Raw genomic sequence first — 25453 nt, forward strand, 5'->3', positions numbered from 1 at the left:
AGCGCTTTTCTATGCACACGATACTGAATTTATTTTCTCAAATATTGTTCACAAATCTGCCTCAATCTGTGTTAGTAAGCACTTCTCTGCTGCCGAGATAATTTGGCATTGGCAACCTCGCAGGTAGAGCATATATTGAAATGATCTTTTCAACTTCCAGGAATTGGCTCAGGCTCGAGTTTTTCTGACTTTCTGTACTCACTGCATTGGTCCGCCCTACTTTTTTTTTTTTTCTCTGTCTGCACTAGTGCAACATGTTTATTGTTTTTTAGGCAATAATGACAGATGAATGACTCACAATATGGTCTTCATAAAGTTACTACATGCGGACTATGGAAAAACTTGGTTTTGAGGACGTTAAGTCCTTTTCTGTCTGCTTCAACGTCCGCTGTCCACACCACACTGCTGACAAATTAGGTTGCATGTGCGACCAATTAGTCACACTGCTGAGAAATTAGGTCACATATGCGACCAACTAGTCAGACCACTGAGGATTGGGTCGCATGTGCAACCAACTAGTCACACCACTGGTAAATTAAGTGGCATATGAGAGCAAATTAGTCTCATTTCAGAGTCATGAATTTTGTACAGAACCTCGCAACGTGGGGCCATGGATTTAATGCTGCAATATGAGGTGATGGTTGTGGATGAATGGCACAACGAGCCTCAAAATAAGTCCATTGCGCACTCGCAAAAACTTGCACCATCTGCGGCATTGTGCTGTGTGACAAATCTTCATATTTTCATCAATGTGAAACACAGAAATGCATTTTCATGTATGAAAATTGATTTTAGAGTGGCCTTTTGTTGTGGGCAGCACAAGTGCAACAATCACACTCAAATCAGCACCTTGGTATGTCACACCTCTGAGTTGATTGCATTATCTCGGCAAAGAAGAAGTGCGCACTAACACAGCTGTAGGCCTTTGGTGTGCATTGAAAATCGGAGATCATCTTGTGAAAAATGTTTGTGCTACCTTTTTAGTTGTGTTCAGTATATTTGGCAGCCACAGGGATCCCTCACCTTGGGTCCTCTATCCACAGGCCGAGTTGCCGGAGGACTTCCATGGTGGCGACCTCTCGATTTAGAGTGTAAAAGTGCAGACCGGGCACCTTGCCACTTTGCAGCAACACTTTGCACATCTCCACCGCTAACTGGATTCCGTAGTTACGAATGGCTGCGTCGTTGTCTTTGATGGGCTCAATGACTTCCATGATCTCCTCTGGCACTTCCAGTTTTGACAGCTTGACAAGCTGACGCAGGGACTGGTAGCCCTGCAGACAAACGTCATTTTCGGGCCATCTTACGCCAATGCTAAGTAGTTGAGTTCTTACCTGAATGGGGAAGATCCCAGGAAGGATGGGACACGTGATTCCAACTGCTCGACAGTCATCAAGAAATTTAAGGTACGTTTCCGCCCTGAAAAAAAGCTGCGTGATTACAAAGTTGGCACCAGCATCCACCTTCTCCTTCAGGTGTTGCAGATCTTCCTCATAGCTCTCCGCCTCGGGGTGGCCAGTGGGATAACCTGCACCACACACAGACTGTAATCAGGGACAAGTGGAAATCAAGCTCAACGGCAGATGTCCTCGAAATTGACTCCATACCTGCTACACATAAGTCAAAGTAGTCGTCAAACTCTGATCGGATGTGTTTCACAAGGTCAGTGGCGTAGTTGAAGCAACTTTCCTCTTCATCCCAGTCTGCACCCACTGGGTCTGTGGACATATCATCACGGTCATGCAAAACGGATCATAATGCATATTCCCATATATGACAAAAGACAGGATCGTGCTACCTCCTCTGAGAGCCATGATGTTTTTCAGGCCCAGGTGCTTGGCTTTGGCCAGGTAACCAGTGATCTTGTCTTTGGTCTGGTTGCAGCAGGTGATGTGGAGGATGCTCTCCAGGCCGCAATAGTTGACTGCCGTGCTGGCAATCATCATGGACGACGTTTCCTTGTCTGAACCCGGATCTCCAGCGGGGTGCCATGTGATGTCGATAAAAAGTGGCCCTCCAGAGCCCATACGGTCAAATCTAAAGAAGCAGCGACATGCTTCAATCGACCACTCGGGTTAGGGCAGGCGTCAGCAACCTTTACACACATTCCAAACACATTTTATGGTCATTTTCTGCCTTTCTTATTATGTTTTTGAACCTTTTATGGTTACTTTTTCAACATGTTCTTTTCTGTCATTGTAATCAATTCTCTGACATTTTGGGCAATTTCATGGACATTTGATCGGAATTTTCTACTTTTCCTTTTTGGACATTTTTAAGTCATGTTTAAAACGTTTTCATCTATCTTTCATTTCTCTTTTTGGCAACTTACAAATTTGGTTTCTTAGCATTTTTTCAATATTTAATTATTTGTTGTTTTATCACAATCATTAATTGAGAGGGTTTTTGTATTGCTGCTACTTGTATATATTGTTATAATCAGAAAATAATATTAGTAGCAGTCATCAAAATGACATTAACGTCATATCACTATTTACTTAAAAAGGTCAACAGTGCGCATCTATTTTCCTGTATTTTTAAAGTGTGCTGGCTGACAACTAACTCATTTTAGCCATTTCCTAATTGGACAATGCATGATTATCAGTCTAACAACTTCATCGTGTAGGAATGTCGCAAACCACTTTTGTCATTGTCGCTCGTCGCTTTTTAAAAAAATAGTCACTAGAGGGTCAGAAAAGTTGCTAATTATAAGCGACAAATTTGCTAAGTCTGAAACCACAAGTTAGTGGCTCTTACTTACGCTTGCACGTGCACAAAATCTTCACATATTTGACGTTGTCTAACTGTATGTGGCCTGGGGGTATCTAGTATTATTAACAGTGGCTATTAACTCATTTTTACAAGTTAAGAATGCAAAAATGTTGCACCTACTCAGTGAATTTCAGGATTTCACGATGGTGACTGTTGGCTCTCAAAACTTTCTCCACATGAAATGTGCTTTGTTGTTGAGCAGACGATATAAATCCAGAAGAAAGAAGTGACATGACATGCATACCTGGAAATGAGATTGACTGCACCCGTGGCCGTCCGAGGGGGAAAGAATTCGAGAGAGAACCAGTGGTCCCCGGACTCGATCCTCCTCCTCATCTTGTCCCGCAGCCTGTCCGAACGATCTGCGTCCAGCACCGGCGTGGAACACCGGGAGCTCTCCTTGGAGCTCTCCCCACCGCTGGTGCCCGCCCCGCTGGAGTCACTCTTGCACGACTGCCAGCTGCCATCAGCTCGCTGAACCTGGTTCACCATGACGGAAAATTGCTCTAAAGAAACACACGTGTACAGCAAAGTCTTAGTATGGCTCAAGTTTGCAAACTGCACCCAATGAATTTGCTCTGCTTACGGTTTTTCATTTGATTGTTTTAGTGGTAGAACGGAACAAACCAAGTACATTTGAGTATTTATTTTTCTGAGTACTCCTTTATTTGAGAATAAATCTCTGTACATTCTATGATGTTCTTTCTCAAAATAGACTTCTTTTTCCAAACCTCTACCGAAAAGACATTAATTAAAGCCAACTATGGTTGGGATCATGATCAAGTGAAAGTTTGAGATCTCATCAGGCAGAAAAAAAAAAAAAAAAACAGTTAAAAGAAAATTGAACAAGGGATCATTAACGTGTTGATGATGATGCAAAACATTCAGAGATTAGGATTTTACCCATCCGTTGCCTTATTTAGGAGAATTATTTGCTGTTGGACCCGAGAATGATTCGAGGTGAATGCTTGCGGCGGCCTGAAAGCCGCCATCTTCTTAAATTAAAAAAAATCTCAATGTAATCTGAAAAAACACACAAAATCTTTTTTTTTTTTTTCAGTTATCACTACCCTCCCCCACCCCGTAGATGATAAAAGAGTGAAACAATTCGGTGTCCATTAAAGTTCTTTCACTTTTGTTTCAAGCTAGCAAAAACAGGTATTACTTGACATGTACATTTATTTTTACGTTTGGAATGGAGCCGAAGCAGCATTTGTATATTTGTATTTTTTTTTACAACTAGTATCTGTATTCTGTAGTTATTGTTTTACATCTACACTCCTGGAATATTTTTCATACAAATATCTAGCATCTATCTACTCTTGTCAGTAGTTTATTACTTCAGTGCGCTTTTTCGACTTGCATCCAAATTTGGGTAGGAACAGAATAACAGAATTCCGTCGTAATCGGAGGACCTCCACAGTATCCAACCAGTCATTTGCAAACCTCAAACTATAACAAAGGAGCCTCTGTCCAATTTGATAAACGTAGACATATTTTAATCTAAAAAGCGAGTGCGTTCCAACTCCAAATTCCGCCCATCCACGTACATTATCTTTTTTTTGTAACGGATCGTACTGGTGATAAGAATTTAATAAACATAAGAAATTACAAAGGGAGCGAGATCCTTTCATATCACTCATCACTTGGCTGGCCACGGCCACGTCACATCAGCGCGCACCATACGTAGTCGGAACGGGAGAAGGATTTGAATGTGTTAGCAGCTCCTGGTGAGGCACAGCTAGCTAGCATCGTGACAACTGGCTGCGGCTACGTCCGAATGAGCGCCAAAACACAAGCGATTCCATGTTCAAACTAAGTCCAGCAGATTATATCATCGAAAGTTAGCTCAAAGTAGTTGGTTCTCACACTTGTTTTCCAGGCGTCCCGCTTTGTGTTTTCCAGGATTCCCACGATACTCGTGGGAGGGCAAAAAGAGGCTACAGCGTGGAGGACATGGGGGAGGCACGGCGGAATTCTAAGCTATGACAGCAGATATCCACCAGGTGACGCTGGAGGCTTGAGGACGAGATGCTATATTCACGTTCTCATTCAAAAGTCGGACAGTTTTGGATTTGGACACAAATGTGGAGATGTGGTCAAATTCAATTCACCTTTGAACGTTACGTTACTCAGTGAAAATATAACAAGTGCATATATATATATATTGAGTTTTCAAAATGTTTTTAGAAATAAAATTGTTCTCATGAATGGGTTAGGCAGCTAAATTAAGGAAAGTTAAACATTCAAATTGCACAAGTTTTTTTTTTTTTTTTTTTTTTACCAATGAGACACACACAGAAAAGGGGAGATAATCTGACGTAACAAATACCTAAATACAAGCACTCAAGCAGAGTAAATAACCTGTAATTACAGCTAGGTAATGAGAATAAAAACAGAAACATAAGGTTTTAACAAAAGCGTTAAAATCTTAAAGTAAAAACAAAAATGTACATTTCATTCAATTTTGTAGATGATCGTCCAGGTCTTCAAAGTAATCGTCAAAGGTTGAATAACTGGACTCTTTTCCTGCCCCAAAAAATGTTCAACTCATTGGCAACTGTATTAGGCTAATATTTGATTACGATTAAACGCATTTATTACACAAAAAGTAATGATTTCGTCGTCTTTTTATTTAATAATGCGGTAACTTTTATTACGATTAGTTTTTATCACAACAATTTAATGATGTTGAATGAAGGGACAGTGTGGCGTTTTCGACAGTGTAGCCCACGTGATACTGAATGGTTGTTTATGGGTCATGGGGAAAAAAAATTGCTATCACATTGTGTTTAATATGGCATGTTTAATAAGTGTTCTCATTAAAGTTAAAAAGTGTTTATTTTTCCTTTCATATCACATTTTCATAGTGCATATCGTCATACATTCACTGAGCTGCTGAGCCCCGTCAAAGACACGTCTTTGCTAAGATTTGGCAGATTTTCCTGTTGGCATTGAATGCAGCATGACACAACAACGAAGATGGCGTGTTGTGGGAACTGTTTCGGCTGCAGGCGTTGTAGCGACGAAGAGGCGCGTACGCCAGAGGAATTGGTAGGACTTTGCAATTGTTTAGCAGTGCAGGTGTATGTTCGAATTTTTGGATTCCATGTGTATGCTTTAAATGGAGTCAAAACGCTTCTTTGGAACGTCTTGTTCGTTGCAGCTCTCTGCTTTCCCAGTCATGTGCTGTTGCCATCCAATGTAACTTAGACGCAAGTAATTAGACTAAAGGAACGGAGTGATTTTGCTGCACAGTAATTTTGCCAAGTTGCACGAGTGTCGTCACAATTTTTGCTAACCAATATTGTACTTCTCACGTTTCAAAGAACATGTTGTGCAGCATCATTGGGTGGATGCCGAAAAGGCAGCCAGCCGCTTTTATGTGAACGTTGCTGAGTTCATGCTGATCTTCAATAAAAAGTTAACTCATTGGCAACCGTACGATAATCTTATATTTCCCACCTGGCAACACCGTACCTGACAGCCTTCTAATCAAACGACGAAGGAAGCTCACTTTGCCGACAGAACAGGCTGCAGCTCACATGTTGTTTTGTTTAGGGATGTTCGATACCACTTTTTTTCAGACCGATACCGATCCGCAGACCCTCAGGACTCACCGATACCGATACCAACTGCCGATACCAGTAGTACATTTTGACAAATAAAAAAAAAATCACTAAAAGATATTTCTAAACAAATATATTTCCTTAAATTTTGACAAAAAACAAAAACAGCACAGTCACTCTTCAATAGTCTTAACGCTGAAAATAAAACACAAAAATGCTCTTTTAGTTTAAGAGTCACAATTTTGAATTATTTCCAAACCGGTGAAGTTTTGGTGAAAAACTGCTGCAAGCTAGCGCTAGTTCACAGGCAAGGAGGACTCACTTAACGTCTTTCCGCTCTGCCATCGCTCGCTTGGACTCGTCTGCGTCACGAGTACTCGAGTACTTGAAAAAAAGGCTGGTATCGGCATATCGGTACTCGCCCAGCGTTAGTGACAACACTGCTGGCAGAAGCATAATCGATCAACGTATTCAAATGTTTATGATGGCAGTGGTAATCCTGTGTCTTCCCATTGTCATTTAATGTAAACTTGTCAAAAGTTTATTGCTGCTGCTGTTGCAGACGATTCTTGGGGAAATTCGTGATGAAGAAGATGAGATTCTGCCAAGGAAGGATTATGAGGTAAGAGAATAATTCAAACCATCAGTGAGTTCAAAAGGCAGTAAGTTTATTTATTTATTTTTTTAATTGAACAGAGCCTGGATTATGACCGATGTATCAGTGAACCTTATGTGGAGATGTTGGAGGCGATGGACAATAAGGTAAGCAAAGTTTTGTTTTGTGGAGTTTGAGCATAGACGAGAAGATCTGTGCTCACTTTCCTAACGTTACTTTCATGTTCACAAGGCAATATGAGGTCCTTTATCTTATTTGACGATTGTCCATTAGCATCATTTGCGCGTTTCTGTTGTTGATGTTGCCTCACGATTGAGTATTTTGCTTATGAAAAAGAAATGACACGTCTGTATTTCAGTCTTTTTGTTGTTTAGTGTTTTTCTTTCCTTTCCAACAGAAAGCTAAAAATTATGAAGCACTGCGATGGGTGATGGTGTTTGCGATTGGAGCATCTGTTGGATTGGTAAATACTTTTTTTTTTTTTTTTGGTCTTTCAAAATGTGTCTGATTAATCGCAAATGTTTGCTTCTTTTCTTTTAGCTGGGTCTGTTTGTGGATTACTTTGTACGCTTCTTCACCAAACTCAAGTTTTCTTTGGTCGGTTATTGTATCCTTTCCAAAGGCAGAAACGATGCTTTAGCGCACGTCACATTGTGGAAGTTTATCGACCTTCATTTGAAGCCTTCAGCTGTCGAGGAGTGCAGTGAAAAAGGCTGCCTCGCTCTGTCTCTTCTGGAGCTGCTGGCGTTCAACATCACCTTCATCTTTATTGCCAGCGTGCTTGTCCTCATCGAGGTGACAATGCATACTTGTGCTGTATGGAGAGTTTGGCCGAGCTTTCAGGTTTCTTGTTTTGCCCTTTGAGTGGCAGCATCTGATTTTTTGGGGACTGGCAAAGGGAAAATGCCGTACGAGATAGAAACGACGCACGCATTTGAACTCAACATAGAAAAACAATTGAGTTTAAATGTGAAGCCTGGCAGGAAAAAAAAGTGTAAAGTGTGATAGAACACTGAGAGGATGAAAATTACTTTATTATGAATGTGGTTCTGAATCTCGGATGAGCATGTGAGCATCTGATGATGATGGTACAGCTGGGACAGGTTTTGAGTCTCTCTTTCAGCCATTTGGGACTATATACATGTTCCAACTGAATGAATGATTCGACGAGTGGAATTTTGCCAACAAAACAATTTGAATGTAAAATGGCCATGAATTTGTTTGACAGTCACTGAACAGCAAGTGTGAGTGTCACAACCTACCATGTAACATTTCCGTCTAAATAGTCATTTCATCTTTCTGTTGCTTTCCAGCCGTTAGCTGCCGGCTCGGGGATTCCTGAAATCAAAAGTTACTTGAACGGCGTGAAGATTCCCGGGATCGTCCGGCTACAAACATTTCTCTGCAAAGCTGTCGGAGTCGTGTTTAGTGTAGCTGGAGGTAAAATATGCTGATGCCGTAATGGAAAAGTTCAAGTCTGCTGCTTTTCATTGTTAGGATTACACGTGGCCAATTATCGGCGCCGATATCGGACATTTTGATGAACATCCGTATCGGCTTTTTTTCAAAATCTGACGGCCGATAAAAGGTAAAGCTAAAACCAAGTTAATTTACATTTTCACTTAACTTTATAAGAGATGCTGCTGACAGTGTTTTTGTTTGACATTAAAATAAAGAAATGTGTTTCCAATTTCCGTTTAACTTTTTAAGACATAATGATAACCTTGGGAACATTTTTTTTTAGACATTTCAAATGAAGTATATTGTTGAAGATTCAAACAAAAATAATCTTGTACATTTTGAAATATCAGAAAAATAAGCATTAACGCTTTAAGACAAGGTTGACCAATTCTGGTCCTGGAGGTTCGGAGTCCTGCAGGTTTGAGATGTTTCTGCCCACTAGCACACCTGATTCATATAATCAGCTCATCAGCATGCCTGATAACGATCCTGATCTTTAGTATCAGGTGTGTTGGTAGGCGGAAACATGTAAAACCTGCAGGACTCCCGACCTCGAGGACCAGAATTGGTCAACCTTGCTTTAAGACGTTACAACAAAGTCTAGATTGGCGTATATTTGTATTTTCAAATATTTTGATGCCAATATTTCCCCCCCTTTTTATTGAAAAGGAATATTGGCTTCAAATATCGGTTATCGGGCTCATTGACGACTAATAATCGGCATATCGGTCTATCTTTATACTTTGGTATAAGAAGTGTGTCATTTGGAGAAATCTCGTAGAAATTTCCAATAGTCACCTTCCAAATACCAAAACAGCTCGAGGTTCATAATGACAAAATTGTATTTGTGCAATGACTAATTATTGTAACTTGCCACAATGAAAAGATCAATAGCACTCTTTTACGATCGGCTTCTTATCCTTTTTTGTTTTCCCTCGGTAGAATTGCGCATATCTTCTTCCATACTTCATTGAGCACGTTAAGTTTTATTATGTTGCGATGTTCACCCCATTTGTGTCAGTTTTGTGTTGTCTCCGAATGCGTTTGTGTCCATTCAGGTCTTTTTGTGGGCAAAGAAGGTCCAATGATACACAGCGGAGCCATTGTGGGAGCTGGACTTCCTCAGGTACGTCCAGTGGCCGCGCATCCAAAATTGCAACATTTCACTGTGGGAATGGAGTTGCTTTTCTCCTGTCCACAACGTTTATATGTGAAACAATCGCACTTGTAAGGAACAAATCTTGAAATTCAAATTTTGCAGTTGCAGTATATATTAGGGATGCAACGATAAGGGCAATATTATTAAAACTTCCACAATATCGTCGTCGTCATGTTCGCAATATTTCAAAGGAACAGGCTGATTTCCGTTTGTGCAGTTCTAGCACCCTCTAGTGGCTAGTTTATTAGTGCAATTTAATTTTCATGAGGGATGTTTTGGCCTTCTATGTTGAAATTGACAAATGAAGGGGAACCGAATTAGCTTGTGAAGCGATCAATGTGAGCTTGCATTAGCAAGTAAGCGCCTCAATAATGTTATTAGAGATTGTAGGGGGTTTATATGCATTGCTGATATTGCGACCTTATTTAAATATCGCCAGCAATATCGTGATAATTATCGTATCGTGATGTTTGGATATCGTTACACCCCTAGTATATATACGTCAAAAGCAAACATAACGACGAATTGAACACGACTTTTCATGTTCTTGCATCATGTGCAGTTTTTGCGACCACTTTTGATTGTCACGAAGGTTTGACTGCTGCTTCTCAGTTTCAGAGCATCACTTTGAAAAGAATCCAATTCAATTTTCCCTTCTTCCGGAGCGACAGGTACGATTCCGTGACACAATTCCAGTCTCAACGCTATCGTATGAAGTGTACGTGGAAGTTGTCACTTTTCTGTGGTTTGTCCTGAAGGGACAAGCGAGATTTTGTGTCTGCTGGTGCCGCCGCCGGAGTTGCTGCCGCCTTTGGCGCTCCTATTGGAGGGACCCTGTTCAGCCTGGAGGAGGGCTCCTCCTTCTGGAACCAGGCCCTCACGTGGAAAGTGGTAAGTCCCGCCGAAGAGATTCACGTGTGGACATGATTGTTGTTTCCACGCTTTGTTTTATGAGAAAACAATAGCCTTAACATTACGTTACCACTGGAAACTATTAGGTACAATCAAATCTCTTATTTGGACAAATTACTGGCTTTTAGGATTGACACATTCCTGTCTGGTCCTCTCGCATTCAGAGGTCTTTATTGCTACGCTTCTCTTACAAATGATGACATCATCGAAAGTACAAGTTGGTGTTGAATTCATTTTATGACAAAACCCCAAAAGATGAAATCCGTTGGGCTGAAGTTTAGTGATCAGTGATCACTCAGCTGGCCCCGGTCGGAATGCAATATTTGTTGTTGACGTTCTGCTTGTCCTGTCGAGGGTCAAAACATTGCGTCACTCACGTGATTTGTATGCTACGATTTTTACGCCGGATGCCGTTCCTGATCCAACCCACATTTTTTAACATTTTTTTGAATTTGACTTAGGACTTGACGCTGGAGATGGAAGTTGAACATGTGCCATCTGCATAACATGCAGGCGCATGTCCCACTATATTACCAGTGTTGTTGAAATCAAATATAAAAATGATCATTCATATGTTTATTAAGAATGTATGTAACAATATCCAAACATCACGATATAAAGCTCACAATACGATAATTATCATAAAATTGTGGGGAGGTTGGCAATATTAAAAAACAAAAAAAAGTCATAATATTGTAAAAAAAAAAAAAAAGAATGAATAAAAAAAAGCACAATATTGTGCTTTTGTACATAACAGCAATGCATATAAAGAACCTCCAATCTCGAATAACACTTAATATCGAGGCATTTACTTGCACACATTGAGTTCCTCCACATATTGACTCAATTCACAAGCATATTTCGACGATCATCTGACGATTAGCGTAGATTTTAAACATAGAACGGCCAAAACATCCCTCATGAAAATTAAACTGCACTAAATAACTAGCCACCAGAGGGTGCTAGAACTGCCCAAATGGAAATCAACCTGACCTTTTTTGAACAGATGTGTTACTTTTAATATCGTGACATGATGAGGACGATATTGTGGCAGTTTTAATATGGCAATATCACAATATTGCCGTTATCCTTACATCCCTAAGTTGTCCAAATGCATTTCACATTGTTTTGTGTTCCAGCTGTTTTGCTCAATGTCCGCTACATTCACCCTCAACTTTTTCCGTTCTGGGATCAACTTCAACAAGTGGGGCTCATTCCAGCTGCCCGGCCTGCTCAACTTTGGAGAGTTTAAGGTAACCCCACATTGAATTGCCAAAGCGATGGAACATTAGCATGAAATATGTCACAAAGTGCAAAAGAAGTGAAACGGGAAGTTGACTTGAATTGAAGAATTGACTGTAACTTGTGCATTCATCGTCTTGCCCGTCAGTGTTCAGATGGAGACAAAAAGTGCCACTTGTGGACTGCAGTCGACTTGGCCTTCTTTGTCTTGATGGGGTTAGCGGGCGGCCTCTTGGGGGCGCTCTTCAACTGCATGAACAAAAACTTGGCCAAGTATCGCATGAGACACATCCAGCCCAAGGCCAAGTTTATCAGGTAACACGTGTCCACACGGGGCAGCATCCAGCCAAATTTGCTTTATTACAGTGGCTTTGTTTTTGTCCTGAAAGAGTTCTGGAGAGCCTCCTCGTTGCCATGGTGACGACAGTGCTGGTTTTTGCCGCGTCCATGTTGTTGGGCGAATGCAGGGACTTGTACTCTCCTACGGGCCGCAACACCACAGTAAGCGTGACTTCCTACTGCCAAGTAGTAGAATCATTTCAGACCCATTTTTTTTTTTCCGAATGCTACGTTCAGTGAATGCGAATCTTTTTGTGTAAAAATGAAATGAGCTCGTTTCTTTCAGCATTCTGTGGGTGCGGATATCAACTCCACCCTCCGCCAGTACTTCTGCTCCAACAAGACGTACAACGACATGGCCACGTTGTTGTTCAACCCGCAGGAAGTCGCCATCCACCAACTTTTCCACCAGGATGGTGAGATGACAACTTTCAGGGCAAACATAATCATTTTGACTTATTTGACAGCATTTTATTGACATATTCTGATGTGACATTGTTTGACCTCTCAGGTACCTTCAGCCCCGTGACGCTGTCGGTGTTCTTCCTGCTTTACTTCCTGTTGGCGTGTTGGACTTACGGCGTGTCGGCACCCAGCGGCCTCTTCGTCCCGTCACTGCTGTGCGGCGCCGCGTTTGGACGTTTGGTTGCCAACATCCTAAAAGTGTGAGTGCAAAGCGTTAGTTTGTGCATGTTGACAAGACTGGACGCGCGTTTCCCGGAAGTGTCCAAAAGATCCTCTGCAATTCCGTCTGTGGCAGCAAACTGGGAATGGACGTCTACGCCGGGACTTTTGCTCTCATTGGAGCTGCTGCATTCCTCGGAGGCGTTGTCAGGATGACCATCAGCCTCACCGTCATCCTCATTGAATCCACCAATGAGATCACATATGGACTCCCCATTATGATCACGCTCATGGTACGACTTCACCAAGTATTCCAGTTCTTCTCTTAACATGGCATGAAATCAAAGTTTACGCGTTGATCACCAGGTTGCAAAATGGACGGGGGATTTGTTCAACAAGGGCATCTATGACATTCACATCCAGTTGAGAGGAGTCCCACTTTTGGAGTGGGAGACTGAGGTGGAGCTGGACAAGTAAGACGTGTGCAACCAACAGATTTGCTTGCAGTGTGACGGGCTTTCTCTAAACATCGGCTTTTGTTCCACAATTTGTGAAATAGTGAAGTCGTACAGTTTGGACAGTGAAAAGGAGTTATTTAAGCACAGGAACTCATTTGAACAGCCCAAGTCACATGTTTTATGGGAAGCAATCAATGTTGCTGTTTTTACCAATTTATGGCACTATTTGATGAACAAAATGGATGAAATTGTATTTGGTTTTCAAACAATTTACTCACAAACCTAAACTACTTCTGCTCCTTTTGGAATGACAAAATTCAGAAGTCTGTTTTCTCGCCCCCCAATCAAATGAAAAAGTACTCGTAACACAACTAAAAAAGAAACAACTACACATTTGTAAAGGCCTGTCAACATAATTAGAATTTATTGTAAAGCTGTCAAACGATTAAGTTTTTTAATCGGATTAATCACATCTTAGAATTTTGATTCATCACTGACTTAAAAAGGCTTTTTTTCCCCAACATATTTTGCCTGATAAATTTGAAGCGCACCAGTTATGTGTTAATTTTTTCGACATTTAATGTTATGAGGATGACTTCAAAAATTGATATCTACTGCATACGCTCATCCTGCTTCTTCTAGTCAATTAATTATTTACATAATTTAAAATGGGAAAAAATGACCGACGGCATATGTAAACATATTTACTTGAATGCATGTAGTTCTGTTTATTGCTCAAACTCCAACAGCTACCTTGAACGTAACCTTCCGCTGGCTGTCGGCTAAAAAGGATCATCTGCCGTCCAAATTAATAGTGTGATTAATCTGTGGTAATACAATGATTAATTGATTAGTTAACGCTTTAACTTTGACAGCACCAATTTATTGTAAAACATTGTTAGCTCCATCAACATCTTAACAATCAACCATTAATGAAGCTTCATGGTCCAATCAAGTGAAAAGTAAAGTTGAGCGAGTTGCTTGCTTCTGTTCCCTCGTCCGTCTCAGGCTGACTGCAAGCGACATCATGGAGCCCAACCTCACCTACGTGTACCCGCACACCCGCGTCCAATCTCTCGTCAGCATCCTCCGGACCACCATTTACCACGCCTTCCCTGTGGTCACCGAAAATCGGCCCAACGAGCAGGACTTCATGAAGGGCAACATCCTTGTCAGCAACAACATCCGCTTCAAGGTACTTCCTGTTGCCATTCGCCAAGCGCACGTCGTGCGCGTTTCCATCCGCATTTGGAAGACGCCTGATTCCAATCGGAAGATGGAAAATTCTGTTTGTCAACCGTCAAGCGCTTTTCTGACCATTTTCACATTCATGAGCGATGCGCTGTAAAATGTCCTTCGATGGATCAGCGACGCTCGTCCGTCTGCCACGTAGAAATCCAGCGTGGTGTCGCGCGCGAGTGAGCAGAGGCGCCGCTGCCAGTCCATGAAGTCGTACCCCTCCAGCGAACTGAGGAACGTTTGTGACGAGCGGCGTGCCGCCGTGGAGCCGGCGGAGGAGGGGGAGGACCTCCTGCAGCAGATGTTGGAGCGGAGGTAGGAAACGCCAGTCCAGTAGCTGCCGACCGTTCCGTTGGCGGGAAACGCAAATGTGCGTTTGGCCTTGACGGACGGTGTCATTTCAGGATGAATCCAAAGTGCACTAGAACCTTTGTCAACTTATTTGACCTCCTGTAAACTTTTGAATTTAGAAGGCGCATCTCGTCCGACTGTTTGCTGTTTCAGTTTTTTGGAGGAAAAAAAAAACAAATTGTGCAAAAAGTGCTGAAACATTATGACATATGCATTCAATAGTAGGGCCCGACCGATAAGCATTTTTTTGAGGCTGATACCGATTTTCGGCAGAAAAGAATACCAATTACAGATTCATCTGCCGATTCTTTCAAAATATAGATCTAATGCATAAAATGAACCCCTTTCACAACAAACTTTCACTATCAAAATTCTGTAAAGCATTAAGCTTTTCTTTGATATATTTTTGTTTCCTTGGGGATTGCATTTGCTAATGTGTGTTTCGACAACAACAACAAAATCCTTGGATGTTTGCATCCTTGAATTTTGAGAAAAGAAAGTCTTTGAATCCTTCAAATATTAACTTTATAATATAACTTGAAAAGACAACGACAACATAAAAACAATTAATAAGTGAAATAAGAATAGAATAATAGCAACTGAAAAAAACAAACAAATACTGAGTGTTCCTGTGCGTTTTGGCCTCTTGGGGGCAGTGTGGTGCCGTGCATCCAATGGCGTACGCACTTAAAGTGAGTACAGAAGAAAGTTGTGATTCAATTCTATTAAAATAACTTTTTTTTTCACACATTGGGAAGAATTTGTGCCTTTGCGTAGTGTTACCTCATCTGTGGGTTTGTGTCCCCACAAGATTTGTGTGTGGATATTTGTTATTTGAAAGAAAAACACTCCCGACGTCGATGCTAACTTCCTGTTAGCATTTGCTAACTTCCTGTTAGCGCTAGGCTAGCGACGTTTTAAACACGAAGCGTGTTTTGTATTTAAATATACAGTGGATGTCATTCTTAACATTGTGTATTTGGTTTTACAGTTAACGCTAACTGTGGTGTGATGAATCACCTTAAAGGAGGATTCGGGACAACAGAATAACCAGAATCACATACTTGCTAGTTGCGAATGTTACGTTACGTTATGTTTTTTTTTTTTTTTTCCTTTTCCTCCATGTATTGATGGCGCTTCTAACTGCGCGTCGTGTTCAGGCACATGCCGTACCCCAACCTGTGCCCAGACCAGTCCCCCAGTGAGGAGTGGACGATGGAGGAGCGTTTTCGACCGCTCACCTTCCACGGTCTCATCCTGCGCTCTCAGCTGGTCAACCTGCTCATGAGAGGCGTGTGCTATTCGGAGAACCAGCCGGTCAGTTACGCAAACGGACGCACCTCCGAAATGAATCCGTCATATCGCCACTTGCGCTCATTCGCTCCCAGACGTTTTCACACAAGCAATCGGCTTTGCTCTTTTACTGGATTTGGAGGGATTTTGCAAGGCCCACACAATATTGTGTTCGATTGCTACATAAACATGCAACCTAAAAAAAAAGTATGTTTCTATCTATCTCTGTTTTGCATTAGAATATAGCTAAGTTTCATTCACAAATCTATTTCAAATTGTAAGTAATTGAGCTTTTTTGTCTACATGGCCCTGGTTGATCTCCTTTGCTCTGCTGCCACCTGCTGGCCGTTTGTGTAATAACTACCGTTTCTGCAACCGTTCTTTGCAGTTGAGAGGCTGCATCAAAGCCTTCTGTATGCTCGAGCATTGAAAACAAAACATATAAATCCGTTTTTGGGACACTTTAAACTTTTAAAATAGAACGTATTTATACGTTTTTGGAAGCAAATTAATTAAGAACAGTTGGGTCAAAATGACGACGACGATGATTCAACTAACCCAAAACCTTTGGTCAAATGAATAAGTCAAGCCAAGGTCAAATGAATGACCCACAAAACAACCCCAAAAAATGGCTTGATTTGCAAGTTATTCATTTAATGTGACCCAACATTTGAATTGGGTAAAAAATGAATCAACCCAACTTTTTAGTCAACTAATCCAAAAAAATTGAGTCAAATGAATAACCAAAAATTTGTGGGTTATTCATTTCTTTTCAACCAACTTTTTGGGTTAAATACGGCAACTTTAAAAAAAAAAAAAAAGTTGGGTTGTTCCATTCTTGACCCATTTTGGGTTATTTTTTCCCCCAAATGTTTTTTGAGCTTCTTGTTTTCCGTGCATCCGTTGGGTTCTCCCAGTTCAATCGGAACCACATCCTGAAGTTGCGCAATCCCTTTTTTTTCTGTGGTCTTTCGTTTGAATGAAATGTCCTGTTCACGTGCCGTCAGAGTGTCACGCAGCCCCGATTGACGTACGCGGAGATGACCGAAGATTACCCGCGTTTCCCGGATATCCACGACTTGGACCTGACCCAGCTCAGCCCCCGCATGATCGTGGTACGGAACCATCGTGCCAAACGCCATCTTGACGAGCTGAACCATTGTTTTTGTTTCCCCTGTTTCCAGGACGTGACCCCTTACATGAACCCGTGTCCCTACGCGGTGTCGCCCAACACCCGCATCTCGCAGGTGTTCAACCTGTTCCGAACAATGGGCCTGCGGCATTTACCTGTGGTCAACGCCGTCGGAGAGGTAAGCAACCATCTGTCGCTGTCGCTGAGGTCGACTTTTTTGATGTTGTGATCTTCCTTCCGTTTCAGATTGTTGGGATTATCACAAGACATAATTTAACGCATGAATTCCTCGCGGCCAAATTGCGACAGCACTACATCACTATTTAACGGATTTCACATCCATAACTGACCATTCCATGCTTGATGATGGAAATTATCTTCTATTTTTTTAACCTCTGTTGTGTCTTAACAATATGTTTGTAAACCACTTTGGATTTTGTCCTATTTTTTGCATGATTAAAGATGCATTTATGAGCGGACTATTTTTGATCCAACACCTTTTTGGGGGCTTCGCAAACTTGGGTTGTCCCCGAATGCTCCCCCAGTTCTCTGGATGAGAAAAGGAGAACGTTACTATTGATTTTCACAATGCGATAGATAGGATATCAAATAAAATCGTCTTCTACTTTGTGCTGAGGAGGTGAAGGGTGCATTTTGCTTGTTTTTTCTATTCTTTTTCTGAAAGTCACTTGTCAAGCTTTCCATCCGACTCCTCACGACCTTTCTTGCTTCCTTCCTTGCCCTTGTTGCATCCAATCTTTTATTCAACTCCATCATAATAAAAAATTGCGTGCAAGCAACATTTGCCATGCAAGTGATGTGGTATCCGAAAGTCATTGCAGCCGTGGAGCGCCACCACCACTGCCAGGATATTTGAGGGGCTCTTTTTCTTGTTTTCTTGTTTTCTTTTCAAAAGGCGACATTAGGAATTGAGGCACAGCAGATGCAACTGTTTGAGAAAATCTGTTGTTACAAATGACTAGTGCATTAATCATGTAGTTGTAGTGTTGAACTGTTTAGTGCACTATATCATACTGAGGGGTTTAATATATATATATATATATTTTTTTTTTTTTTTTGAGCTATTATCAGAAGTGATGTTGATGTTGGGCGCCATGACGGCCTGAGGTCAAAACATTGCAAAGCATCTGAACGCGGCGGGAGGTCAGTTGCAGGCAGGAGGTTGCTAAAGAGCTTTTAATGATACGCATAAGTCATCATGTCTCTGAGACATCTGTACTTTGTTTAGAATTCTTTTTCAAGCAATGCTTACAAAAAACAAGTACTGTTTTCTTGTTTGGGTGTTTTTTGTATTTTGTTCATGAGCAGTATTGCACTCTTAACTGTTTTCACACATGAAATGTTTGACTAAAAAAAAAAACCCATAAAGCAATTAATTATTTTTTCATGTCGTGTGCACTTACCATGAAAATGTAACGCAGGATTTATTGTGCACAAGTGAAATCCAATCGTGGTCAGGGAGAAATGCAAAATGACGGCAAGTGCAACTCAGCCGTGGTGAGGAACGAACGCCATCATGACGAGATCCGTCACTTTGTTTTGATTCCACTAAGTGCTGACAAGCTCGGATAATGAACAAAATGTTTTTGGGGCAGATGACTGACACTTTACGCGTACATTTCATTGGGGCCGATACGTGCAGTCCATGAAACTTTCAATTATGCAGATTTCAAAGCAGAATATCAATGCAATGCAACAATTCCATTTTGAGCTACTGCTCATGTTCGTCTACAGATTAAATGGAGAACTGCATGCTTCATTAGAATTTTTAATTGTAGTTCTGGTTGAAGAAGATCATCTGCCAAACTGTATCCGACTTCACTGTGGATCAAACCAACTGAAACGGGGGGGGGGGGGGGGGGGCATTTTGAAATCCTACAGTATGGACCAAATATCACTGACTAAATTATGGGGAAAGGAAGTGACTGGTTGCAATGGGGGTTCTGGATCTACCATAAAGCTTCAGTTCACATGCTGGTTATGAAATCAGGATTCTCAAAAAAAATCCCCCTCTTAGCTATTCTGCACTCACTCACGGACGACGGTGCGCTCTTAAATTTGTTTGTTGTCGGCCAAAACAAAACAAAACAAAAGGTGTAGCCAATACAGTTTATACTTTGTATTGTCATGACTGTTCAAATCTCTTGTGAAAAGTTCAAAAGGTGTTCAAAGATATCAAAATAACTAAATAAATCCAATGTTCATTTCTGATGACTGCAAGACGGAAATAAAAAGAACAACAGCTTTGCTGTTGATTCCAAACAACATGAGCGAATGCTAAATATATGCAACAACATCCGTGCGGTGTGAAAATAACCTTATCTGCGGAAAGGTGCCGCTGGAAGGGTCGCATGCGTGCGCGGCTCTTTCCAGCGCACGAGGGAAAACATGATGTAAGCGCGTCAAGTCCATGACGAGAATAGATGAGAAGGCTGACGAACGCCACCAAATCCGTCTCGGATGACATTCGGCCTCGCTCGCGGCTCCGGCAAATTCGCACTTTCGGCTGACTTCGATGCATCAACAGGACCTTCGCAGCTTCACTGAAAATTGAACGATACACGCGCAGAAAATAGACTTTTTAGAAAATGATAGAGACAAGCGATTGTTGTGACATGCTCACAAATTCCTCGGAAATCTACCGTTGTTGAGTAAATGCAAAATGGCCGCCACATCCTGGTAGTGAAGATCACAAATCCCGCTGATGTATTGCAACAACATAATGAGACTTTCTCCGGTGTCGTTAACAGGAAAGAAATCTTGAGTGACCGACCAGCGACCAGTCCAGGGGCGACCTTTCCTTACAGCCAATACGGCAGTTCTTTGCAACTTGTTTTGTCCCTTTCCTGTGGCTCACTGTGGATCTCTTAAAAAGAAAAAAAAAGGAAATTATTATTATTAGTAGTATTAATTCATTCATATTTATTTTTTTCGAAAAATATTATTTAAATGAATTAACGGTTAAATTAAAATAAAAAAATATCAGTCCAAAATTTTAAACTGTCGGAATTAGGGAGACGAAAGGTAGATGAAAAAGTTTTTTAAATGCCTAAAAATGTCCAAAAAAAAGAAGAAATCCCGAAAATGACCATAAAATGTCCACAGTTGCAAAAAATGTTTAACAGAAGGCAGAAGAGTCTAAAAATGTATGAACATTATTTGAAATAAAACAATAAAATAAAAAAAAGACGAAAGCCGGTAGAAGAAAAAGAATCTCAGAATCTTGGCATGCATATTTTTCTGTTCTGGTGCCGCTCGAATTCCAAACTTGTTGAAGCATTGTGAGAAAAAAATATATATATATCGTGGAATTCGATAAGACAAGAATGTGAGAGGAAAATAAAGCGTTTTTTGAGCAAAATCAACTGATTTTGCCTTTCCGCCCTGTGTGCAACTGACGACAGATTAGCAAACGGCGTTTTTGTGGGAGTTGCTGCATCAGTGATGACAGCCGATGAGCTTTCGTTACCGTCTTTGTCATCATCGTTTATCACGTGTGACATTCTCCACATGAAGCGCGAACACGCTCGCAAATTCGGGTCAGCAAATATGACCTTTGCCATCAATGGCCAACGTTTGACCAACGGCGGTTCCCTTAAACCTTCAAGTGGACTTTGGTCTGCTGCATGGTTCCATTCGCCTGCTCCCAAAAGTTCAAAGTATCTCCAAATACGGTGAATCCTGTCATCAATTTTCGGGCTTCATTCCTCTGACGTGTCTCGCTCCTTTCAGGCGCTTGTTGAAAAGGTGGCGAATGTGAACTTCACCCGAGTGACACTTGACAGATTGAAATTGAAATTGAGGAAACGCAACAATGAATGATTGGGCGTGTCCAAGCAGAAACGCTTCAGATTAAACATCAGAAAGCAACAAATTAACTTTTTTGTTAAGTACATAACGCCACATGTGAAAATATGAATATGAAAATATGTACATATCAAATAAAGCAATTGTATTAAATGAGGTGTGTCTAAACTTTTGCCCTGTACTGTCAATATTTATATATATGTGGAAACTTTTTTCCCTATATTTTTACTGTATATATTGTTTGAACGCATGTGATGTTGCTCATGTCTCGCCCAAAGTCGGCTGCAATAAATAATAGGATAAGTGGAAAGAAGTCAACTCAAATGTATAAAAACTCAAATGTCAAAAGTGTCTTTGAAGCTTGCTGTTGAAAACGCGAATATGATTTGCAGCCTGGATGGACTCTGGCAGATTTTTCCACAGATGACGTCAAACTGGAGCGACGCCTCATTGAGTGCGCACGTTTCGATTATTCGGAAGGATTCAAACGAATATGCGGTGATTTTCAAATTGCTGCTCCTGCAATTCTCATTGTGGGAATGCTGAAGTTATTGTTATTGTCATTTTTATTCTACTTGCAATTTTCACTGTTCGCATTTCAACTAGCTTCCAAACTTCACATCTTCCGGGATATATATGGTCACATTATTTTCGGTATTTGCACAATTTGACTTGTAATATCAACTTTTCACGTTCCTTTTCAATGGGACAGACGTTGAACTTTTTGGAAGCATCACTTGCACTTCGATGGCTGACACTGCTCGGTGACACGCTTGGAAAAGCGCATTGTCCAACCAGGAGGTCATCATTTCATAATTTTTCTCTCAATTGACTTCATAAGCATTCCACGTGCATTCAAATCTTAGCATTCAGCATTCCCGCGCAATTTCTCCACAAATCGCACTCGGTCTAGTTACTGTTGTGGCTTTGCTCTTTTCGAATCGCCGTATTTGATTCATGTCTCCATTGTTTGCTCTGAATATGACAAGACTATCAATGAGATTCTCTTCATAAAAAGAACGCCGCCGCCATTCGAGTCCATTTGGAATAATAACAATCCAGTGGCGAGGCTGCCGAAATGTCAATTAGCAGTCGTATCGTTCATCATTTCGCTGGCGATGACACAAACGCAAAAGAGGCGAGCGCTGTTTTTGCCAATTAACCTCTGAGGTCCAAATGTTAAGGATGTTTTTTGTTTTGTTTTCTCACTTGAATAACAATCTGATCTGTTTTGGATTTTAGTTCAAACATGAAGCTAACACAACAACAGTGAAAAGCAACTTGTGATTACGGTCGTCATCGTCTCAGCTGCATGTGTCATAAAATCGTATTTTTTACTTTGCCACTTTCATGGTTAAGACCATCAAATAAATGTCAATATGAGGCAAAGCGAACTCTTGCAAACATAATTTGGTATTAGTGAGTACTCGAGAGTAGCGTATTGGTACGGAACATCCCGAATCTATTTGATTGTGATTTTGGGTTGTGTTCATAGCATCATACTTCATATGAAATCAAATGAATAATGAATCCTTAAAGCTGATGCGCTTCTCACTGACGTGTTTCCTGCATGTCGGTGACTTTGCTCGCCCTTTTCAAACTGAACCTCGCGTCTGCTCTCGCTCTTTGGAACATTAGTCGCAGCTCGTTAATTTCCCGTCCCCGGTGACGTCGTCAGGTCGGCTATAAAAGGTTCACCAGGACAGGACAGGACAGGACAGGACAGGACAGCCTGTACCGAAGATGAAGTTCACTGCGTCACTTTGCTGCTTTCATCTGCTTTTCGCGCTCGATTATGTTGGAGGCAAAACCGTGACGGATTTTCAGGTACGTTTTCTTTGTCTTCAAGAGAGAGCGAGAGATTTTCCGTTTGGCTTCCTTCACTTTCTCTCCTTCGCCAGCAGACTTTGAAGCCGATTTTGGAAGACATGGACGACTTGCCTCGTGGCCACGAGGAGACGTGGAAGCAGCGAGTTCCACGAGGTCACGCGTGGGACCCCAACGAGGAGGTCAAAGCGGACGTTGTCGCGCTTCTCTTCAAAGATCTCCTGCGGACCTCCAAACGCAACTGGGCCAGATACAGAAAAGGCGGCATGAGGAGCTGCTTCGGCGTCCGCTTGGATCGAATCGGCTCCTTCGGCGGACTCGGATGTTGAGAGGAAGAATGAAGACGACTGTCTGTCTGTCTATCGAATTATGATTCATTATTTGTAACGTTAGCTGGACTTGTTGCTGCTATTCCTATTTTCTACATTATTGCTGCGGGAATAAATGTACAGTAAATTCCAAATGAAATTGCATTTCCACTACTGGTGAGCTCATAGGAATGCGTTTGGGTATTTTTCCAACATTTGTTTTTCTTCTGTCAACAGGAGAATGTGATCAGGATCCATCAGAAAAGTATTCGACCATAACTGCTGTACATATTTCCATAAGGTTGCTGTGGGAGCAGGTTGTTTATTATTTATGATGTTGGATTGTAAAAGAACTTCAATTATATTGTAATGTAGTCAAAATATTTTGCATACAAGTGAGATGTCTGTCTGTTTGTCTGTCAATTTGTCAAATACGATATTTTTGCAGCGTTGATCATTAAAAAACAAAAACAAACATTTCGCCAGACATGAACTCACTGGCTAAATCATTGTTGCTCTTCCATGAAAGAAAAAAAGCCACAATAGTCAGTGACAAAACAAAAGTAGCCTAATAATATATTTTAAAAACTACTGAAGATTAATTACTCATAAACAGAACAACAACAAAACTAATGAGAGTCCCCTGGGAGAAAAAAAAGAGAAAATCATGGTACCCTTTACTTTGTTGCAAAACCTTTTGTTCTAAGCCTTGAGCCGAAATAAACCATTCATTCATTCATTCATTCATGTCCTTGTTAACATCTCCGTCTTATTGTCCCCCAACTCCACATTGTGATGATTGCGACGATTCCCGTAGCTGAGTGACGAGATGTTGGGGCTCGTTTCTGGTCCGAATGTCCGAACGTCGCACTTGTGACCGACGAGCCTTGAAAGGAACTCGTTTCCGACCGCTCGCGTTATCAGGTGTCAGGAATGCGAGTCCCATTCCCGGCATACCCGTCGTGGATCCATCCAGCTGCCGGATAAAAAGTCGCTCGCGAGGGCTCCACAAGCTACTCGGCCAAAAAAAAGCAGCTTCCATCAGGAATGACAAGAAGAACGATGGCGTTTTCTTCCTTTGTTGCCTGCGGCCTTCTCCTCCTCGTGAACGTTCAGCTCTTCGGCGCTTATCCTGTTGGCACCCACTTGACCTCCAATGACGTGGACGTCTTCAGGGTACGTGTGAATGATGGAATTCTTCCATTTCTTGTCATGACGTGGCCGTTTGTCCTGCCGTAGGACTTCCTTCACAGATTGGAGCAGATGGAGCCGAAGCCGCCGACGCCGACGGACGACGACGCCAGCGACGACGCCAGCGACGACGCCAGCGACGACGCCAGCGACGAAGCGGACGCTTCGGACCAAGCTTGGATCAGGGAGATCCTCTCTGCCAAAAACCTGAAGAGCGTCCGCAGCGACTCCGGCAGGAAATCTTCCGGCTGCTTCGGTCGCCGGATGGACCGAATCGATTCCATGAGCTCGCTGGGATGCAGAAACGTCGGCTGATGACAGTAAGATGACGACAAAAACAATTCAATGCGGAAAAAAAAGATGTCATTAGGATGCCTTAATTCTCTTGCAGATCCCAAACGATGACAAAGTCTTAACATGAGCGGCCTTATCGACAACGTTGGGGAACTGCAACGTCGCTGCCAAAAGTTCTTTCGTGCTCGCTTGATATTTATTATCGCTCATATTTATTTCATGTTTGTGCCCTACATCTTTATTTATTTCAATGTATGGAAAAAAAACAGTTCATGCCATGAATGTTTCAATAAATGTTTACGATTGCAGATGACTCGAGTATTTGCACTTATTATTGCCATTAAACAAGAAATATTTTTCAACCAATCTCCTCAATGACAAAAACAAAAAAACAAAACACCAAACTAACAAATATACGATGAAGATGTATGTCATAATATTATTTATATATATTTTTTTAATTATTGTTATTTTAAATTAGTACTTTTATTATTGATTTCCTCTTCTTAAATATTTTATACATTTTACTGTGTATTGTAAGTGTTTTGAGTCTGCTGAATAAAGTTGATTGTACATCATATGTTGCTTCCTCATGCTTTTTTTTTATATATATATATAAGAAAATTGGGGCTTCCTCTTGTGTTTTGACATACTTGGCCAACAACGTCACTTGTATTAGCCATAATAATTCCTATTATTTCATTCATTCTACACAAACTGCATTCATGTCTACATAGGCCATTGTAGGCAATTCTTATGAATGCGGCCATAAAAAATTGATTTTCAGCACCATGGAGAGCACATTCGAGATGCTGTAAATGAGAGAAGAAAACGGACA

General features: G+C 41.3%; 4 protein-coding genes across 6 annotated transcripts in view; 3 read left to right on the forward strand and 1 right to left on the reverse strand.

Moving 5' to 3' along the window:
- The window catches only part of mthfr (methylenetetrahydrofolate reductase (NAD(P)H)), an 8233-nt gene extending 3451 nt beyond the window's left edge, over positions 1–4782 (reverse strand). The window contains exons 1-6 of the mRNA XM_077511884.1: positions 4642–4782; positions 3017–3278; positions 1799–2037; positions 1608–1718; positions 1335–1528; positions 1024–1274 (exon numbers count right to left, since the gene is read on the reverse strand). Of these exons, the coding sequence (XP_077368010.1) occupies positions 1024–1274; positions 1335–1528; positions 1608–1718; positions 1799–2037; positions 3017–3264 (1043 nt within the window). The 5' untranslated portion in view covers positions 3265–3278; positions 4642–4782. The remainder of the gene's footprint in view (positions 1–1023; positions 1275–1334; positions 1529–1607; positions 1719–1798; positions 2038–3016; positions 3279–4641) is intronic.
- clcn6 (chloride channel 6) lies at positions 4481–20112 on the forward strand. Of its 2 annotated transcripts, none has more exons than XM_077511883.1 (24): positions 4481–4778; positions 5643–5826; positions 6904–6963; positions 7038–7103; positions 7355–7420; positions 7498–7564; positions 7646–7752; positions 8271–8397; positions 9477–9544; positions 10190–10248; positions 10336–10468; positions 11629–11742; positions 11880–12046; positions 12121–12232; positions 12357–12486; positions 12582–12735; positions 12831–12987; positions 13061–13167; positions 14161–14347; positions 14546–14706; positions 15903–16059; positions 17043–17150; positions 17220–17345; positions 19939–20112. In XM_077511883.1, the coding sequence occupies exons 2-24, from the start codon at positions 5731–5733 to the stop codon at positions 19954–19956; spliced, it is 2547 nt and encodes an 848-aa protein (XP_077368009.1). In that variant the 5' UTR covers positions 4481–4778; positions 5643–5730; the 3' UTR covers positions 19957–20112. The 2 variants fall into 2 exon arrangements, with proteins under 2 accessions (XP_077368009.1, XP_077368008.1); XM_077511882.1 differs by lacking the exon at positions 19939–20112 and adding an exon at positions 17414–18449 and having other exon boundaries at positions 4482–4778.
- Positions 20113–21365: 1253 nt separating this feature from the next.
- nppal (natriuretic peptide A-like) lies at positions 21366–23605 on the forward strand. Of its 2 annotated transcripts, XM_077511892.1 has the most exons (3): positions 21366–22822; positions 22900–23179; positions 23368–23605. In XM_077511892.1, the coding sequence occupies exons 1-2, from the start codon at positions 22739–22741 to the stop codon at positions 23149–23151; spliced, it is 336 nt and encodes a 111-aa protein (XP_077368018.1). In that variant the 5' UTR covers positions 21366–22738; the 3' UTR covers positions 23152–23179; positions 23368–23605. The 2 variants fall into 2 exon arrangements, with proteins under 2 accessions (XP_077368018.1, XP_077368016.1); XM_077511890.1 differs by having other exon boundaries at positions 22900–23605.
- Positions 23606–23726: 121 nt separating this feature from the next.
- Positions 23727–24636, forward strand: nppb (natriuretic peptide B). The gene is made up of 2 exons (XM_077511889.1): positions 23727–24306; positions 24370–24636. The coding sequence occupies exons 1-2, from the start codon at positions 24178–24180 to the stop codon at positions 24634–24636; spliced, it is 396 nt and encodes a 131-aa protein (XP_077368015.1). The 5' UTR covers positions 23727–24177.
- The last annotated feature ends 817 nt before the right edge of the window (positions 24637–25453 follow it).

This window comes from Festucalex cinctus, chromosome 2 (assembly GCF_051991245.1).
Source record: "Festucalex cinctus isolate MCC-2025b chromosome 2, RoL_Fcin_1.0, whole genome shotgun sequence".
NCBI lineage: Eukaryota > Metazoa > Chordata > Actinopteri > Syngnathiformes > Syngnathidae > Festucalex > Festucalex cinctus.

Coding starts and splice junctions, on each gene's coding strand:
- nppb (XM_077511889.1), top strand. CDS start 24,178: ATGACAAGAAGAACGATGGCGTTTTCTTCCTTTGTTGCCTGCGGCCTT. Junction 24,307..24,369: donor ATGACGTGGACGTCTTCAGG/GTACGTGTGAAT, acceptor GTCCTGCCGTAG/GACTTCCTTCACAGATTGGA.
- clcn6 (XM_077511882.1), top strand. CDS start 5,731: ATGCAGCATGACACAACAACGAAGATGGCGTGTTGTGGGAACTGTTTC. Junction 10,469..11,628: donor AGGCCCTCACGTGGAAAGTG/GTAAGTCCCGCC, acceptor TTTGTGTTCCAG/CTGTTTTGCTCAATGTCCGC. Junction 14,348..14,545: donor GCAACAACATCCGCTTCAAG/GTACTTCCTGTT, acceptor TCTGCCACGTAG/AAATCCAGCGTGGTGTCGCG.
- nppal (XM_077511890.1), top strand. CDS start 22,739: ATGAAGTTCACTGCGTCACTTTGCTGCTTTCATCTGCTTTTCGCGCTC. Junction 22,823..22,899: donor AAACCGTGACGGATTTTCAG/GTACGTTTTCTT, acceptor CTTCGCCAGCAG/ACTTTGAAGCCGATTTTGGA.